This window comes from Myotis myotis, unplaced genomic scaffold, assembly GCF_014108235.1.
Source record: "Myotis myotis isolate mMyoMyo1 unplaced genomic scaffold, mMyoMyo1.p scaffold_m19_p_20, whole genome shotgun sequence".
Taxonomy (NCBI): domain Eukaryota; kingdom Metazoa; phylum Chordata; class Mammalia; order Chiroptera; family Vespertilionidae; genus Myotis; species Myotis myotis.
In genome coordinates, this window is record NW_023416325.1 from 22339568 (window position 1) to 22358464 (window position 18897).

Genomic DNA, 18897 nt, shown 5'->3' on the forward strand with positions numbered 1-18897 from the left:
GGTGGGGACCGGGGCTGGCTCACTCTGTCTGCCCTTGGCACAGAGCGGAGGCGTCGAATACATAGACAGAGTGGATGAATGAGCGAAGGGAGGAGTGAGGGAGTGGACGGCAGATCAGCAAGGCAGGGGGTCAGGAAAGCCGCCCGCTCACATTCAGGCCCTGGCTCCGAGCCTGAGTGAGCGTGGCGTGTCCTGGCCTCTCTGAGCCTCAGTTTCCTCGTCGGCAAAAATGGACTCATGACAGCCTTCGCCCTCAGAGGGCATTGGGTCCATGTGGGCACTCGGTAAGGGATCTGTGAGGGGGGTTAGCTGGAGAGTCGGGTCCAGGTTCGGCTTGGAGGTCGTCTGCCCCGGGAGAATGGCTTTGTCTTTGATTCCGTTCATTTGCTCACTCGTGGAGTCGCTGATTTGGTCCCTTGGCGAGCGCACCTGAGCAGCGGCTGAGTGCGGCCTTGTTCCGGGCACTGGGACTCGGTGGTGACCAGAGCAGGAGAGGGCCCTGCCCCCCTGGAGCTTGGGTCCGAGTTCCCATCATCCCACGTGGGTGCTGCAGAGGGTGAAGCGCTCCGCCCGGCGGGGGAGGGGTCGCACCGCTGCTCAGCGGCAGAGCCAGGGTTCCAACCCCACGTCTGTCTGATGCATTACCAGCTCCTCACCGCTGTCCTGCGAGTCCCACGGGGGGTGGCACTTGGCCAGGCGGCCCGGAGCGAGGTCTTCCTAGGCCCCGAAGCGCTGAACTCAAACGGCTTATTTATTTAATTCTTAGCTCTTTTACGAGAGAGAGGGAGAGAGAGAGAGAGAGAGGAGAGATTGATTTGTTGCATTCTGTGGCTGCTTCTTGTATGTGCCCTGATGGGGAATTGAACCCACAACCTATCAGGGTGACACTCTAGCCAACGAAGCTACCCAGCCAGGGCTCAAATGGGTTTAGAGCAGATGGTTGGACTCCAGGCACATTCCCTTCCTGCCGAGTTGTGACCTCAGCTGGGTCTCTTGGTCTCTCCAAGCCTCAGTGTGTTCATCTGTGAAACGGGGTGACAGTGATGCCGACACCAGATGGCTGCCTGGGTAAATGTCAGCCGCAACCTCCATTCTCCTGGGACTTCATTTGTCAGCTGGGAATGGACAAGAATATCTAACTTCCCGAGTTACTATTTGGATCAAAGCGGATGGAAGGTGCTGTGTGAATGCACGAATGCGGCAGGCGCTGCGGAGGGCGGGCCTCGGGCTCTGGCCTCAGCCTAGTCCTGGCTGTTCGCCTGCTGTTGGCACAGGCTGGTGGTGCGGCAGGCAGGGCGGAGGGAGCATGCACACCGGTTTTCTGTTGCCTCCGGCTCCCTTCCCCAGCCCCACCCGACCGTTCCTTTCGAGTGTCTGCCCTCCTCTGGGCTCTGCAGGTGTGATAGGTGGAGGGTGTATGCATGTTGGGGTGGGCGTCCTCTCCCCGAGGCCTCAGCCTCCCAGGTGGGAAATGGGCCAGCGCCTGTCCTGATAGCTTCCCAGAGGTGGTGAGAGATGGAAATGAGGAGGTGAGGAAACCTAGCAGAGTCACAAGCCCGCCTTGGGGCCAGGAAGTCTGGGTCCCAGCGCCTGCTCTGTCCTGCCTGCTCTGGGCTGGTCTTCCCAGCTGTAAATGGAAGGAACGTTAACAACAATAAGAACGCAGCTGCTCTGTCCTGAACGCCCCAGTGATCACATTTACTGCCCACAGCAGCCCGTGGTGTAGGAGCTGTCCTGGCAATTTTTTAATGTAAAGCACAGATCTGCTGTCCAGCAAATAATTACAAAGCAAATACGGACTCAGCAGTGTTCCCCCATTTTACAGATGAGGAAACTGAGGCCCAGAGAGGAGATGTGACTTGCTCAAGGCCACCTGCCGGTGAGTGGCAGGTGGGGAACAGACCAGGCGGTCTCATGGTTCCTGAGGCCACACAGTCCTGTCCGGGGGAGGGGGGGTGGTCTCTGTGACTGTCCTCCCTCCAGGAGAGGGGCTGGGCCGGGGGGAGGGGCGAGGAGGCTCCGAGACCACCCTCCTCCTGGGCTGGAGCTGGCAGCATGGGCTCTGAGCAGGACTGAGTTAGAGGGCGGACTCCGGGGCTGCGCTGTGACCGGAGGGGGAGGCCTGGACAGAGCGGGCGCCTCCGAGGAAGGGCAGCATGTCCTTGAGCCCCTGCGGTGTGCCACACCCTGTATGTCACCGAGGAAACAGGCTCCGGGAGGGGAAGCCATTGTCCAAGATCATGGAGCTAGGCAGCCGTGGGCAAACTACGGCCCGCGGGCCAGATCCGGCCGTTTGAAATGAATAAAACTAAAAAAAAAAAAAGACCGTACCCTTTTATGTAATGATGTTTACTTTGAATTTATATTAGTTCACACAAACACTCCATCCATGCTTTTGTTCCGGCCTCCGGTCCAGTTTAAGAACCCATTGTGGCCCTCGAGTCAGAAAGTTTGCCCACCCCTGGACTAGCGGCTGACCGAGGGGCCATCCACGTACCAGTGAGAACAACGTTTTCGTCCGGAGTGCGCCGTGCAGGGGTTCTTAGTGCGCGCAGAGCTGTGCCGACCGCACACTGTGGCTCCAGAACTTTCCGTTGCCCCAGAGGGAACCCGCACCCATTAGCTGTCACCGCCCCCACCCCCAGCCCGAAGCCAGGCTGTGCTGACTCCGGACTTGCCTGCGCTGGCCGTTCCCCGTAAGTGCAGTCCTGTCACACGTGGCCTTTTGCTTGTGTGGCGTGTGCCCTTAAACCACTGCGCCACACTGCCTCCCACGGCTCCCCCTCGCTGGGGCCTAGGACGGGCCGGGTGCCCAGGAGAACTGGGGGGGAGAGGGGGGCGGTGGATTTTGTGAGCACAGTTGGGATCCCTCCAGCGAGGGCCTGCAGTGACCGAATGTTTGCGGTGGTCACACCGACATGGCCTCTGTGGGCCCAGTGAGTCACCCCACGCTGCCCAGCCTGGTGGTGTGAGCGCGAGGGGCACCCTCCTGGGGGGGGACCTGACAGGACACTGGGGCTCTGTCTACCCTGGACAGGCGGCCACTGTGCAGCAAGCAGGAAGCGGGCTGGGCCCTGCTGGGTAAATACAGGCGGCGGGAAGGTGCCCAGCGTGGCGGGGTGCCCCCCCTGCCCCCCTGCTGCAGCCTGGCAAGCAGGAGGTTTCATTTGGCCCAGGGGCCGAGGTCCCAGCGGCGGCTGCTCTGAGCGGCCGCCGGGTCCTGGGCTCCGGGCCCAGCCACTCCGCCCTCCCTGGAAGTCAGGCCTCCCTGGTCCTCAGTGTTTGGTCACCATCCTCTGTGAACAACTGGGTGACACAGGATCCCGCAGCACCATCCTGGCGGGCGTGGCCTGCCGGGCGCTGGGCTGGGTGCACACTGTCTCCTTTAGCCCTCGCCCAGTCCGCCGGGGCGGGCCCTGGATCACCGAGGCACAGGAGGGCCAGCTGACCTGTCCCGGTCACACAGCCCCGGGCAGAGGATGCCCCCCACTTGTGCCCCTCCCCCCTCCGTCCCCCCTTCCCTGTAAATACCACTGAGGCACAGGTCCTGGGCCACGCGGGTTAATCCTGCTCCCCACTCAGGAGCTGGGCAGCCCTGGGCCAGTGGCTACACCTCTCTGAGCCTCAGTTTCTTTACCTGGAAGGTGGGGGCTGGTCAGAACCAGCAAACCTGAGGGTCCTGTCCTCCTCGTCCCCTCCCCATTCACACCACCCGCCCAGGTGCTCCCAGTCTGTGTGTTCCAGGGTACACGGGAAGCGGGGCCCCACAGGTTGGGCAGGGAGCCCCAGGATGCGGCAGGAGGGGGTGCCCTGGGTGTGTGTGTGGGGACCCCAGACCTTCCCGCTGGTCTGCCTGCCTCCTACTCCCCACTCACTCGTCTTTTCTTCCTGCCTTTCCCTCCCGGTGCCTCAGCCGCACCCGCCCTCCGTCCTCCGTGCCCTGCCCTCTCTCGCCGCTCACTGACCTGCCGTCTCCTCTGCCCTTTGCCATTCACTTCGCAAAGCCCAGTCCAAGCCCCTCCGCTCGCAGCCTCTCCTGTCCCTTCCCCTGCCTGCGCCCTCCCCGGACCACAGGGCCCGGGTCTTGGAGGAAATCACACGAAGGCCTGGATCCGCGTGGGCACAGCTAGTGCGGGGGCAGCGGACACGAACAGTCCCCACCTCGAGGGAAGAGCTAGAGGAGGGAGATGGGTGAAGAGTAGCACATGTACCTGTAAAGCTTAGCCAGGAAAGTGCTCTAAGGGGCACATGTTGCTCTGAAGCGAGCTTCACACGGGGGCCAGGAGGGCTTCTGGGAGGCAGTGCGGTGCCCGTGCCGGAGACCTGAGGAGGGGGAGCCGGCGGGAGCAGGAGGCCACGGCCAGGGGACAGCCCAGGCAGCGGCCTGGAGCGGGAAGCCGTCTGCCTCCCTCCTAGATTCTGTTTTTAAAAATGTATTTTATTGATTTTTTATAGAGAGGAAGGGAGAGAAACATCAATCAGCTGCCTCCTGCACACCTCCTACTGGGGATGTACCAGCAACCAAGGTACATGCCCTTGACTGGAATGGAACCTGGGACCCTTCAGTCCGCAGGCCAGCGCTCTGTCCACTGAGCCAAACCGGTCAGGGCTAGATTCTTTTTTTTTTTTTTTTAAAGGAAAGATCAATTTTTATTTTTTGTTAATCCTCACCCAAGGATATTTTTCCATTGATTTTTAGAGAAAGTGGAAGGGAGGGAGAGAGAGAGAGAGAGAGAGACATCGATGTGTGAGAGACACATCAATTGGTTGCCTCCTGCACATGGGCCAGGGATCGAGCCTGCAATTGAGGTACGTGTACTTGACCGGAATCAAACCCAGGACCTTTCAGTCCACAGGCCCATGCGCTATCCACTGAGCCAAACCGGCGAAGGCCCCTCCCTGATTCTTTTGTGGGGTCCACAGTGGTGCTTCCCCAGGGTGCCTGCAAACAGGTGGCACTCAAAGGATGCCCCGGAGGGAGGGCACAGGAGGAGCAGCTCCCCGAAATCTCCCCGCAGGGGGCAGCAGCCCACACGTCCCAACTCGCCTCCGGACGTAAGCAGCTTTCCCTGCTCACGGCATCGTCAGGAGGATGGGATTTGGCGAATGCGTGCCAGGGTTGCCATGTGATCAGGTAGAGCCGGGGGCCCGGCGTGGGGTTGGGCGGAACAGACCTCCCACCTCCCTGCGCATCCAGGGTTCCCAGGGAGACGGCACTTGGCTGTGTATTGAGGGCCTTCTCTGCCAGGGGTTTGACTCCACTGGTAATTCTTGTAACAGCTCAGTTGCGATCCCTACCAGCAGGTGAGCCCGTGAGGCTCAGAGGCTCGGGATGGACGTGCGCAGGCTCGCCCAGCGGGTGAGAGGCGGGCCTGGGAGCCACCCCCCACTCCGTCTGACGTCAAAGTCAGAGCACACGCTCTTTCCATGCCCCCTGGCTCCCACCAGGTGAGGAGTGGATATGGCTGCCCCAGGTGAGCCCTCAGGGGCCATCAGAGGAGAATGGTGACCTTCCAGATGGCCCTGTGCCGAAAGTCTGGGTCTCTGTCCCGGCAGAGAGGAAGGCTTGGGGCCTGGCTCAGCCCTGAGTCTCCGCACGCTGCCCGGGACTGCGGTCTGGCCTGCACAGCGCGACACAGCAGGCAGGACCTGCTTTCTGCTCTCTAGCCGTGTACTCTGCCCCAGCCTACAGGTCAGCCCTGGAGGGCAGGGCTTTCTCTCTGTCTTGCTCGCAGCTGTGTCCCCAGTACCTGGCGCACAGTAGGTGCTCAGTAAATATTTGCTGAATGAATGAATGAATGAATGCATGCATGAATGAATAGGTAAATGGCTTCTGGTCCTGCTCCTTGGCTCTGAGATTCAGATCCCCCTTCCGCCCACCCCGCCACAGCCTCCATCTGTGTGGACGACAATCTCCTATTTATATCCAAACAAAGGGCTTGGATGCTGACAACAAACACGTTTGCAGTCGAGGCCTGCGTGAGGCAGCGTGCGCCGTGGGCATGTTCACACTCAGGCACAGGCCCTCCGCGGAGCCCCGGGCGCTTGCCTGGTGCCACGAGTAAGCGCAGGCCTTTCCCGCTGGCTGCCGTGGGGGAGCCTCACAGAGGGCTCGCCTCTCCTGCCCCCGCCCGCCTCCCTGAGGCTGGCAAGGGGTTGGAATGTGTAATTACAGTCTACAGGGCAAATTAGAACAGGGAGGGAGCTCTTTCCTGACCGCAGAGAACAGGGCAGTGTTTGGGGAGGGAAGTGCCAAAGCAGCAGAGCAGGCCGGTGTGTGTGTGTGTGTGTGTGTGTGTGTGCGCGCGTTGGTGTGTACACACGCCTGGGTGCTGTGGTGTGGGAGGAACCCAGGGTGAGGATCCAGAGGCCCTTCGCTCGCTGGCCTCTCCGAGCCTCAGTTTCCTCAGCCCTAACACGGAGCAGCAGCCCGGCTCTGCGCACCGGCTCTGGGGCCTCACCACGGGCCAGGCTGCAGGGTCTTGGTGAGTTTGGACGTGGGCGGTGGATGCCAGGCTGTGTGTGCACGGGGAGGGGTGAGGACAGTAACCGGGGCTTTCATAGGGTGATGGTGATGAGAGCTTTGTCTTTGTCAATCCTCACCCAGGAGATTTTCCCATTGAGGTTTAGAGAGTGGAAGGGAGAGGAGAGACAGAGAGAAACATTGATGTGAGAGAGACACACTGGTTGCCTCCCGCACACCCTGACCAGGGCGGGGGATGGTGCCTGTAACCAAGGTACGTGCCCTTGACTAGAACGGAACCCGGGACCCTTCAGTCCCCCAGCCGACGCTCTATCCACTGAGCCAAACCAGCTAGAGCTGAAGCGTTTTTCAAATGCTTAATAAGGGCCCAAGAGACACCTGACCAGCCCCAGGTCACAGCAGCCCTGTGGCACAGACGCTGCGATCGCAGCCTCATTGTACAGGCAGGAAACTAAGGCTCAGAGACACGCCTGAGCTGGTAGCAGGGATCCTTCTTTTCAGGCTGCTTTGCAGCTTGAACACGATATGGTCAGGGCTCGGATGGTGCCCAGCACCGGCACCCGGCTGTGCCCAGGCCAAGGGGTCAGGGCGGCCCAGGCTCTGCAGCCAGCTGCCCAGGTTTGATTCCTGATTCTTGTGAACCTCTGTGGCCTCAGGCACTTAACCTCTCTGAGCCTCAGTCTCCTCCTCTGTAAAATGGGAATTATAGCAGTGCCTACCTGCAGGGCAGGGCCTTGCAACCTCAGCTCTGTAGACCTTTTGGTTTGGGACGGTCCTTGCATTGTGGGATGTTTAACCACATTCTTGGCCTTGACCCACTTGATGCCAGTAACCTGCTCTCCCCTGCACATGGTGACATTGTCCCCAGACATTGCCAAGTGTCACTGGGGAGCGAGTGGGCCCCACTGGGAGCCGCTGGACTCGGGTTGCAGCGAGGATCCGGTGAGCGTGCGCGTGGGAAGCGCATAGGCTGGCCCCTGGCACAGGGCGAGAGCAGCAGAATCCTGAGAATGATGGCGGTTTATCGCACAGTTACGATTTCATCATAATTAAAATGCTAATGCTGATCCCTGTGCCTCGCCCAAGGCTACGAGCAGCCGGTGAGCGGCTGGCAGGGGTTTGAACCCCGGGCTGGCTGACTTCAGGCGCACAGCTGTGGAGCCCCTAGAAACCCTGATGCTGTTCAGGTTGGGGTTCCTTAGAGGAGGGGGTGCATCATGGTGGGGGGTCTGAAGGGGCCCTCCCAGCTACCTCTGGCCTTGGGAGCTCCCTGAGGGGGGTGTCCATGAGGCCCAGCCCCAGTGGAGGAGGGGGCCTTGGAAAGGGGTGTGGTCATTAGGAGGGTGTGACAGTGGAGGCATGTAACCAACGCCTTGCCTCTTCCTGACGTGGGGTCCCCAGTGAGGGGGACAGGGCTGTTTCTGGGGTGTCTAATTCCCCCCTCAATGCTTGTACCCCCAACGGACACTCCTTCCTGCCTCAACATGTGGCATTTGTTCCCATAGAACAAAGTCCGAAGTCATGTGACAGTGCTAGTGGACACGGGTCCAGGTCTCCGTCTCCCACCTGGCTGGTGGATGGGACCACTGACCCCTGAGGTCCTACTAGGTGCTGGCACTGAGTGGGTGCTTCACATTTCTGAGGTCACTGGCATCTGCCAAGAGCTCTAGGAGGTGTGGTGCCATTTTACAGGTGGAAAAACCGAGGCCTAGAGAGAGGAAGTGATTTGCCCAGGATCACACAGCTGCTAGTTCCAAGGCCGGGACAGGGACCAGCTATATCTGATGTCAGAACCTGCGCTCCTAACCCTTCCTTCCTCCTCTGATTATAATCAGTGACAGCCCCCAGTTTACTCCCAGGGCTGGTACTGCACATGCCTGATCTCATTTAATTCTTTCTGCAAACCTATGAAAAGCTACGGCAGTTGTACCCATGTTACCGGTGCGGAGGCGGAGGCTCGGTGCTCAGTGGTAGGAAGACAGCAGAGCTGGGCTTGGAGCCCAGGCCTGAATGACTCTACAGTCCAGGCTCCCCTTCCACGCTGGAGCCCGGGGGGCAGTCCCGGCAGGAGCGCTGGCATCTGTGCCCCCTGCGCCCGCCAGGAGAGGCCTCTTGAGCCCTGGCCGGTTTGGCTCAGTGGATGGAGCGTCAGCCTGTGAACTGAAGGGTCCCAGGTTTGATTCCGGTCAAGGGCACATGCCTGGGTTGTGGGCTCGATCCCCAGCAGGGGCCGTGCAGGAGGCAGCGGATCAGTGATTCTCTCTCACTGTTGATGTTTCTCACTCTTCCTCTCTGAAATCAATAAAAATATAAATTTTTTTAAAAAGAGAGGCCTCTTGCCGTCCCCACCTCTCTCGCAGCCGCAGAACAAACAAGGTGGGGACCAGTGTTCACTTGCTCCTCCGCTGGTGTGCTGGGCGGGAGGGGACAGAGGAGGACTGTTCAGTCTCCCTCCCGCTGGGCGGGATGCGGGAGTTCCAGGAAGCCGGCCTCGGTGCCAGCGCCTGTCTCTGAGCCAGAGAGACCAGGGTGCAAGTCCAGCTCGTCTCCCTCCAAGCTCTGACGGCCCCTCTTGTTCATTTTTATTTTTTAAAATATTAAAATACTAATTTGTTATTACAATGTTTGTTAATCCTCACCTCAGGATATTTTTCCATTGGTTTTTAGAGAGAGTGGAAGACAGAGGGAAAGACAGAGAGAAACATCGATGTGAGAGAAACACATCGATTGGTTGCCTCCTGCACGGGCCCCAACCAGGGCCTGGGCCGGGGAAGAGCCTGCAACTGAGGTATGTGCCCTTGACCGGAATCGAACCCGGGACCCTTTGGTCTGCAGGCCGACACTCTATCCACTGAGCCAAACCAGCTGGGGCTATATTTTTTAAATTACAGTTGACATATGATGTATTAGTTTCAAGTGTACAACCCAGTGATAGACATTTATATAACGTATGGAGTGGTCACCCTGATGGAACTAGCACCCACCTGACACCACACATAGTTATTATAATATTCAGTAATGTGCATCGCGTATGGTATTACCCTAATGCAGTAGGGGATATAGACTATTCCCTATGCTACCCTTTACGTCACCATGACTGTTCTGTAAGCACTCATTTGTATTTAATTGCCTTTTTCACCCACGCCCACAGCCCCTCCCATCGGGCGCCCGGGACATGTTCTCTGTATCTGTGAGTGTGACTGCCCCTAGGAGCTCCGGGGCCTCACCTGAGGAGTGGGGACCGGAGATTCCTCTGTCACAAGGCCATTTGTTCGTAGGGAGGGCGTCCCAGAGGAAGGGGCAGTTGAGCTGGGACACGGGCGGGGGCAGGGGGCGGGGTACCAGGCAAAGAGGGATCCGCCCGCACAGGGGCAGAGTTTGTGCCTGGGGAGGCCGGCCATGTCTCAGAACCTCGATTTCTTTCCGATTCTGAAAAATGGGGTCAGAACGGTGGTGCTGATGAGGAAGCTGACTGGGCCCCGCGGGTTTCCTGAGCCCCCGGCGCCGGCGCAGGGAGGTGGTGGCCGTGTTTCCCAGGTGCCTACTGTGTGCCGGGCCCTGCCCTCGGGCATCCCCGTGACGGTGACAGACCGGGCTGTGGCTGTGGCTGTGGCTGTGGCCGTGGCTGTGGCTGTGGCCCTGCCCCGGTCAGCATGGCCGTCGCAGTTGCTAAGAGTGGAGCTGGCTTTGAACCCTGCTCTGTGGGCTCTGAGGCTGGTGGGTGGGGGGGAAGCCTCGGCTCCAGGTGTGGGTCCCGGGTGTCTGAGGCCCTTCCTCCTGCAGCTCAGCCCGGGAGCGGGTCGGCGTCCAGGTCCCTGACAGGCTCCAGGCAGCTCCTGCCCGGCTGGCGGCAGCCACAGCTGGGGCGCCGCACCCTGTCATTACAAGGGAGGCTTTGAAGCAGCCGCAGCGGGCTGTTTGCCCACGTGGGAGGGTCCTTCCTGAGCCCCCGCTGACTCTCCCGTTCCCTTGCAGGCCCAGCCGTGAGGACGCTCGAGGCCAGCATGGCCGATCCCAGCGAAGGCCCCCGCGCGGGGCCTGGCGAGGTGGCTGATTCCCCCGGGGATGAGAGTGGCACCGCCGGGGGGGAGGCCTTCCCCCTCTCTTCGCTGGCCAACCTGTTCGAAGGGGAGGAGGGGTCCCCCTTGCCCTCACCGCCCGATGCTGCTCGCCCGGTCGCTGCCGCCGCTGCGGGCACAGGCGATGGGCGACCAAACCTGCGCATGAAGTTCCAGGGCGCCTTCCGCAAGGGGGTGCCCAACCCCATTGACCTGCTGGAGTCCACCCTGTACGAGTCCTCAGTGGTGCCCGGGCCCAAGAAAGCGCCCATGGATTCGCTCTTCGACTATGGCACCTACCGCCACCACCCCAGTGACAACAAGCGGTGGCGGAGGAAGGTCTTAGAGTGAGTATTGCTGGCTGCCCAGGCAGTGGTCTCCAGCTCTGTACTGAGTCCATCCACCCACCTGTTCATCCATCCATCCATCCATCCACCCACCCGTCCGTCCATCCATCCATCCACCCACCCACCTGTCCATCCATCCATTTATCTATCCATCTATCCACCCACCTGTCCGTCCATCCACCCACCTGTCCATCCATCCATTTATCCATCCATCCACCTGTCCATCCATCCATTTATCTATCCATCTATCCACCCACCTATCCATCCATTCATCCACCCACCTGTCCATCCATCCATTTATCCATCCATCCACCTGTCCACCCATCCATCCACCCACCTGTCCATCCATCCATTTATCCATCCATCCATCCATCCATCCATCCATCCACCCACCCGTCCATCCATCCATTTATCCATCCATCCATCCATCCATCCATCCATCCATCCATCCATCCACCCACCCACCTGTCCCCCCATCCATCCACCCACCTGTCCATCCATCCATTTATCCATCCATCCATCCATGCATCCACCCACCCACCCACCCACCCACCCACCCACCCACCTGTCCACCCATCCATCCACCCACCTGTCCATCCATCCATCCACCCACCTGTCCATCCATCCATCCATCCATCCACCCACCCACCCACCCACCCACCCACCCACCCACCCACCCACCTGTCCACCCATCCATCCACCCACCTGTCCATCCATCCATTTATCCATCCATCCATCCATCCATCCATCCATCCATCCATCCACCCACCCACCCACCTGTCCACCCATCCATCCACCCACCTGTCCATCCATCCATTTATCCATCCATCCATCCATCCATCCATCCATCCATCCATCCACCCACCCACCCACCCACCTGTCCACCCATCCATCCACCCACCTGTCCATCCATCCATCCATCCATCCATCCACCCACCCACCCACTCACCCACCCACCTGTCCACCCATCCATCCACCCACCTGTCCATCCATCCATTTATCCATCCATCCATCCACCCACCCACCCACCCACCCACCTGTCCACCCATCCATCCACCCACCTGTCCATCCATCCATTTATCCATTCACCCACCCATCCATCCACCCACCTGTCCATCCATCCATCCATCCATCCATCCATCCATCCATCCATCCATCCATCAATTTATCTATCCATCTATCCACCCACCTGTCCATCCATCCATTCACCCATCCATCCATTCACCCACCCATCCATCCACCCACCTGTCCATCCATCCATTTATCCAACCATCCATCCATCCACCCACCCACCCACCCACCCACCTGTCCATCCATCCATCCACCCACCTGTCCATCCATCCATCCATCCATCCACCCACCCACCCACCTGTCCATCCTTCCATATACTTGTCTATTCATCCACCCACCCATCCATCCACCCACCTATCCATCCATCCATCCATCTACCCACCCATCCATCCATCCATTTATCCTTCCATTTATTCATCCATTCATCCACCCACTTGTCCATCCTTCCATACACTTGTTTGTTCATCCATCCATCCATCCATCCATCCATCCATCCATCCATCCATCTTCTACTCATTCATTCATCCAGCTACCTGTCTTTCCACCTGACCGTCCACTTATCCAATCCATCTGTCCATCATCATTCAAATATCTATGTACCCATCTATTTATCTGTCATCTGTTTGTCCAGCCCTCCACTCACGTCAACCTTCCATTCATCCACCACTTATTCATCCACTGATTCATTCCTTCACCTACCCACTGTTTCTATTCATCCAACCAGTCAGCTGTCCATTAAACTATACTCATCATTCATTCATTCATTTCATTTCTAATTTTCCTCCCTCCCTCCCTCCCTCCCTCCCTCCCTCCCTCCCTCCCTCCCTCCCTCCCTCCCTCCCTTCCTTCCTTCTACCAATTCATTTACCCACCTATTTGTCCATCCATTTGTTCATTCATTCATTTGCTCAATCACTGACTCATTCATATTTTTGTTCATTTTCTCATCCATCCATCCACCCACCTTCTCCTGCTGACACAACCCCAGCAGCCCCTCCTGGGTCTTCTCCAAGTGCCACCTTCATTCCTGGGCACCTCCTGGGGCTAAGGGAGAGGTCAAACGCTAAAGTATTAGCCCTTTCTCTCCATGAAGGAAGCCTGGCGGAAAGGAGAGGAGAGTGGAGAGAAGCCCTGGGTGGGGTTAACGCATGGCCATCCCAATGCTGCATTCTATGCCAGGCCTAGCGCCATTCCCCTCGCTGCAGTCCCCTCGCTCCAACCCCCTTGCTGCAGCCCCCTGGCTCCAACCCCCTCACTGCAGCCCCCTGGATCCAACCCCCTGGCTCCAACCCCCTCACTGCAGCCCCCTTGCTGCAATCCCCTTGCTGCAGCCCCCCTCGCTGCAGCCCCCTGGCTCCAGCCCCTACATCACCTGTGTGGACCCATCCTCCTGCCACGGGTTCTGCCAAGCTGAGTTCTGCCGCCCAGACTCCAGAACAAAGGCATTTGCCTGGCTTCTTCCTGTGGTTTGTGTGGCTTCTGCAAGCCTGGGCTCCCAGGATCTGTCACCTGCAGACCCACTGCCTGAGGAGTGAGCCCTAGTTCCTGGCCCTTGGAATGGGGCTGAGGCGGGGCAGGACGTCCTGGAGTTCCCCAAGCTTTGGCAGTTGGTGTGAGGAATGAGGCTGATGTGAGGAATGAGGCCGATGAGGACAGTCTCATCGCCACGGCCGCCCCAGCCTCTGCTCCTGCAGAGCTAGTGCCATTATGATCCTGTCTAGGCCCGACCCTGGTGTCCCTCACGTGCCCGCGTGGCCCAGACTTGGAAACCAGCCCGTTTCTCTCCTCGACTCCTGCCTTCATCCGCTGCTCACCCGTTCACCCAGCTACCCATCTCTCCACCTGTCATCCATATGTCCAATCCATCCGTCCATCCATCACTCATTCCAATATCTATCTGTGCATCTATTCATCGTCATCTATTGGTCCAGCCTTCTGCCCTGAGAACCCCTAGACGCCCCTCTCAGGCTGGTGGCACCTGGAGGACAGATGAAGGCTGGAGATGTCCTCCTCGCTGCTCAGACTCATTTACTCCCTCGGATGCAGCCTGTTGTCACTGGTTCATTCAGTGAATGTTTCTCAAGCGCCCGCCACGTGCCAGGCAGTGGGTGGGCCCTGGGGTCCAGGGATGAGCTAGACCAGACACGCCCCTACTCAGTGGCCCCTTCCCTTTGGAGGGCGAGACAGACAATAAGCAGGTCAGTAAACATGGGAATTGAGGTGGGGGAGGGCTGAGGTAGGAGACTGGAGCTGATACAGGATTGGTAGTCCGGGAGGGCTTCTCGGAGGAGCTGACATTTAAGCCCAAAGCTGGAGGGTGAGGAAGGGCAGCCACACACAGGGGAGTGTCCCCGTGGAGGGAAGTGCAGGAGCAAGGGCAGAGCTGGGGAGCCTTGCCGTGTCTGGGGAGCTGGCTCGCAGGCGTCCGCACCCAGGGCAGCGAGAGCCTGCGCCCCGGCCCCTGCGGGCCTGCTGGAAGCCGGGGGCTCCGTGTCTCCCCTCCCCCTCAGGCCCCTCCTTCCAACCCTTAGAGAGTTGGGGTGTGGCTGGGCAGCTGCCGTCCTCAGAGACCCCGAAGGCCACCTCAGTGAGGTCTGGGGACGAGGGTGTTTTTATATTTTGGCTCAAAGGTCAAAGTTCAGGAGCAGATAGAACGGGGCTGTGCAGGTGGCAGGAGGGGCAGTACCAGTCTGTGCCCCCTCAGGAGAACACCTCTTTCCCCTTCCCGCTGGCTGCTGCCCACCGCCTGCCCAGTCTCTGCTGTCAGGGCACGGCCCGCTCCCCTCCTCCCTCCTCTTCTCCCTCCGTCTCACCCTGTCTTTCTGTCTGTGTGCACCGGGCTCACAGCAGGCGCTTAGTAACAGTACCAGCGAACTTACTGTGTGGTGGGCCTCGGCCGAGGCACCTCTGTGCGGGGCCTCCTTTGTCTCCACGGTTTCTTGAATGAATGAGTTAGTGATGAGACGTCGAATAAATGAATGAGTTGCTTCGTCTTCTAGCCTGGTTCCCCTTACTTTCTCACTGTCCTTGTCTCCGCCAGTCTCTGCCTGGCTTAGCAAGTGATCAGTAAATGACCAGCGGAAGGGTTGGATGGATGGATGGATGGATGGGTGGATGGATAGGCAGGCTTGTGTGTGTCGGTCTGGCTGTGTCTCCACCCAAAGCACAGGAGGAACCGGGTGGAGGACGTTGGATAAAACAGCTGCTCCAGCTGCCCCTCCCCTCTCAGTCTGGCCTGTCCTAGGGCTCTGGCTGACCCCCCAGGGCTGGTGGGGTGGGCAGGGGACAAACCCTCCGATCACCCTGCCTTCCCCACTTCAGGAAGCAGCCGCAGAGCCCCAAGGCTCCTGCGCCCCAGCCGCCCCCCATCCTCAAAGTCTTCAACCGGCCCATCCTCTTCGACATCGTGTCCCGGGGCTCCACTGTCGACCTGGATGGGCTGCTCCCCTACTTGCTGACCCACAAGAAGCGCCTGACTGACGAGGAGTTCCGGGGTGAGCCACCGGGAGGGGGGGGCGGGCAGGCCAGCCGGAGATGGGGGAGGCATCGGGGGTCCTTTCCCCTCACCTCTTCCCCGGGTCCGTGGGCTGCACAGGCTGGAATGAGCACTGGACAGGGAGCCTGGTCCTGTGTGTCTTTCACCAATTGCTTAACCTCTCTGGGCCTCCGCTGTCTTTATTCGTTCATGGTTCAGCCTTTACTCGAGGAAAGGGCAGTGCAGTAGGTCAGCAGATCCACCCACCTGGGTGCAATCCCCCTCCACCACTCGAGGGATGTGTGGCCTCCCTGAGCCTGTGTCCTCGTCTGTAAACTGGGGACTCCCTGAGCCTGTGTCCTCGTCTGTAAACTGGGGACTCCCTGAGCCTGTGTCCTCGTCTGTAAACTGGGGAGTGAGAACGGCGTAGTCCTGGCCCTCAGCAGGGAGAATTGCTTCATGCTGGCTCAGGCCGCTGGGATTCTGGGGAGTCCTGCCCCCTGGGGTGGGGCAGGGCATCAGGTCTGGTCCGCTTGTGCGCCCAGTCTCTTCCCCCCTCCATCCCCCCCCCCCCCAGCTTTCCAGCTTCCCTCCCCAGGCTGCAAAGCCCGTCTCCACTGCCCCAGGACTCCCCAGCCCCGAGAGCTCGCCCTCCAGCCTTCTCCAGGCTCCAGGCACCTCAGGGCCAGCTCCCTCGCTGCCCGGCCTTCCCTGGAAACCCAGGAAGGGGGTCTGAGCCCCTCCTCCAGGTCAGCTACCTGCTATGTGTGTTTGTTTTCATAAACAAGACCCCCCAGTTGTTTAGGTCTCAGGCCCCACAAAACCTGGATCCGCCCCTGCGTGACTTCCCAGCCAGAGGCTCATGAGGTCAACTGTGCCGCCCCCTCCCACCGCGGGTTTGACAACCTTTCCCGCCGGGCCCTGCTCTGGCAGCCCTGTGGGCAGTCACTTCGCCACCTGGTGGTCAAGTCTCAGAACTGCGTTTCTGGGAAGGCACTGTTCTTGGCATCTTATCCCAGGACCCAGGCTGGCAGCCCCCCAATCCCAGGATCGCCCAGGTCTGGGGGTGTGGAAGCCCAAATCCAGGGCCTCGTTCCGTGCCCCACACTTTGGGTTACCTGTGGTTGGAATTACCTGTGATGCCCAGCTCACCTGTCATTGAATGTTTATTGCCTCATTGGTCACCTACCACGTGTAAGGTGCTGCATTCGGCATGGGGTGAACAGTGATGAGCCAAGCAGACATGACTCTGTCCTCAAGTTGCTCACAGTCCTCCAGGGCGAGACCGACATTGATCAAACAATCACAGAAATAAATGCACAGTTACAAACTGTAATGTGTGTCAACTGGGGGATTTGACCTAGTCAGGAAAATCTGGGAGAGCTTCCTGGAGGAGGTGACACTTGAGCCGCGTCTGAATGAGCTGCAGTTAACCAGGTGAAAAGAGGAGGAGGGACTAGGGAGAGAGTGCAGGGACAGCATGTGCAAAGGCCCTGTGGCTCACTGTGATCAAAATGACACTTGATGTGACCACTCCAACTGCTGTGTGGAAAATGGACCAAAGGAAATCAGAGCGGCTGGTAAAACCCAGGCCGGTGCCTTAGGCATACAAGAGAGAGATGATGGCTGGGCCAGGGTGGTAGCAGTAGAGATGGAGATTGGTGGAGGGATTGGAGAAATGGGAGGTAAAATCAATAAGACCTGCTGGGGGGCGGGTAGGGAAGAAGGGAGGACAAGGACAGGAATGATGCAAAGGGGACGCCACGCTCTGAGACGGGACCTGTGCAGGCTGGGGTGGGTTTGGGGAGGGGATGGTGATGAGATTGGCAGGGAGAGTTGTGAATTGCCTGACAATTGGAAAACAAGTAGTAACGGGCTGTGGCCACCTCGAGGTTAGAGCTGAGTGGGGTGTGTCTGGACAGAATTCCCAGGGGCCTGGCTAGCAGGGAGCAGCCCCTCGCACTTACGAGGACAGGGAACTGGCGTCCGTTATTCATTCAAGAAATAGATTCCTGGCGTGGACTCTGGGCTTGTCCCAGGACCTCACTCCTGGGGGCGCTGGGACAGGAATTCAGGCCTCCATAGTGAGTGCGAGAATGTGCCCAACAGGGCGAGGTTCCTGCAGCACCTCCCGCTGAATAGTGAGAACTGCAGCGGTGATATTGCCTGAGGATTCCTACCTGCCGCTGCTGGCTCCGCAGGAAACAGCTGTTAGCGCATCCGTTTTCCTGTGCGGCCTCGCTTTAGCTGGAGAGGAACCTGAAGGGGAGGAAAGTTTGCACAGAAATTGGGACCACAGTCCCTGGTTCCAGAGCGGGCACCCGATCGGGCCTGCCCGAGCCCCAGCGCGATTCTCAGGGCGTTCTCTTCATTGACTCATTCTTTTAAAGGTATAAATCAACTTGTAACCATAAAAGTTCATACTCGGGAAGCAGGTTGCACAGGGACATTAGCGGTGTTAGTGGCAGGCTGTTAAGGACCCATTAGTACCAGAGACTGCCTTTGTGAGAGATCTGACAGTGGAACCTCGCTACGGGGTTATGATTGCTGCCCCTGTGGGCCCCCAGGTCCTCTTCCTTCCCTCCCAAGGTCAGCCACAGCCACTGCGGCGGGCAGTCCGCGCTTTGGGGAGCCCTGCACCTCCCCTGCCCCCTCTAGGGCACTAGTGCAAGTGATTCATGGGAGAGAATTTGTGTTCAAATAGGTGGGCAAAGGCTCCCTGCTGTGTCTGGCTGTGGAGGCTCCCAGCCTCATTAGTTAAAGGCTCTGAGAAGTCCTGCAGTAAAGAGATCTGGCTGGCTTTGTTGAACCCGCATTCCCCCCTCTATTCGATTTGTAAAATTCCCTCCAGATCTGCTTTCTAAATACCAGTCTCTCTAAAGGCTGCAGCTCCCCACATTTTAAAGAACTTCAGCCCCTCGAGTTTACGTGACCCCCTCAGCTCCACGGGGAGCAGATAGGGAGCAGTGCCCTGTCCCCTCTGCCCAGCAGTTGTGGGCCGTGGGCGAGCCCCTCATCCTGTACCTCTGTCCCCCAGAGCCTTCCACGGGGAAGACCTGCCTGCCCAAGGCCCTGCTGAACTTGAACAACGGCCGCAACGACACCATCCCCCTGCTGCTGGACATCGCCGAGCGCACCGGCAACATGCGCGAGTTCGTCAACTCGCCCTTCCGGGACATCTACTACCGAGGTGGGCCCGGCGGGAGGAGGGGGTGGGGGTGGCAGTGGGCACAGCCTCACTTTTCTCACCTCCGAGAGCTTCGGACTGGGCCCCACGTGCCAGCACGTGCCGAGAAACTACCGATTGTTGAATGAATGAATGAATGAATGAATGAACTCTGATTTCCTGCGTTTCACAATCAAGGTTCTGAGGTGCACGGAGCCTAGTGATCCATGAGCTTGGAAATCCGGACCTAGGATGCTATGGCTCCGGACACACTGAGGCCCTAGGGCAGTAGTGCT

General features: G+C 59.0%; 1 protein-coding gene across 2 annotated transcripts in view; it reads left to right on the top strand.

Moving 5' to 3' along the window:
* Positions 1–18897, top strand: part of TRPV4 (transient receptor potential cation channel subfamily V member 4) — a 37145-nt gene that overhangs the window by 4107 nt on the left and 14141 nt on the right. For both annotated transcript variants that reach the window (XR_004974881.1, XM_036354028.1), the window contains exons 2-4: positions 10460–10889; positions 15282–15454; positions 18473–18625. Coding sequence is in view for 1 of the 2 variants with exons in the window: in XM_036354028.1 (XP_036209921.1) it covers positions 10489–10889; positions 15282–15454; positions 18473–18625 (727 nt within the window). In the remaining variant the exon portion in view is untranslated. The remainder of the gene's footprint in view (positions 1–10459; positions 10890–15281; positions 15455–18472; positions 18626–18897) is intronic.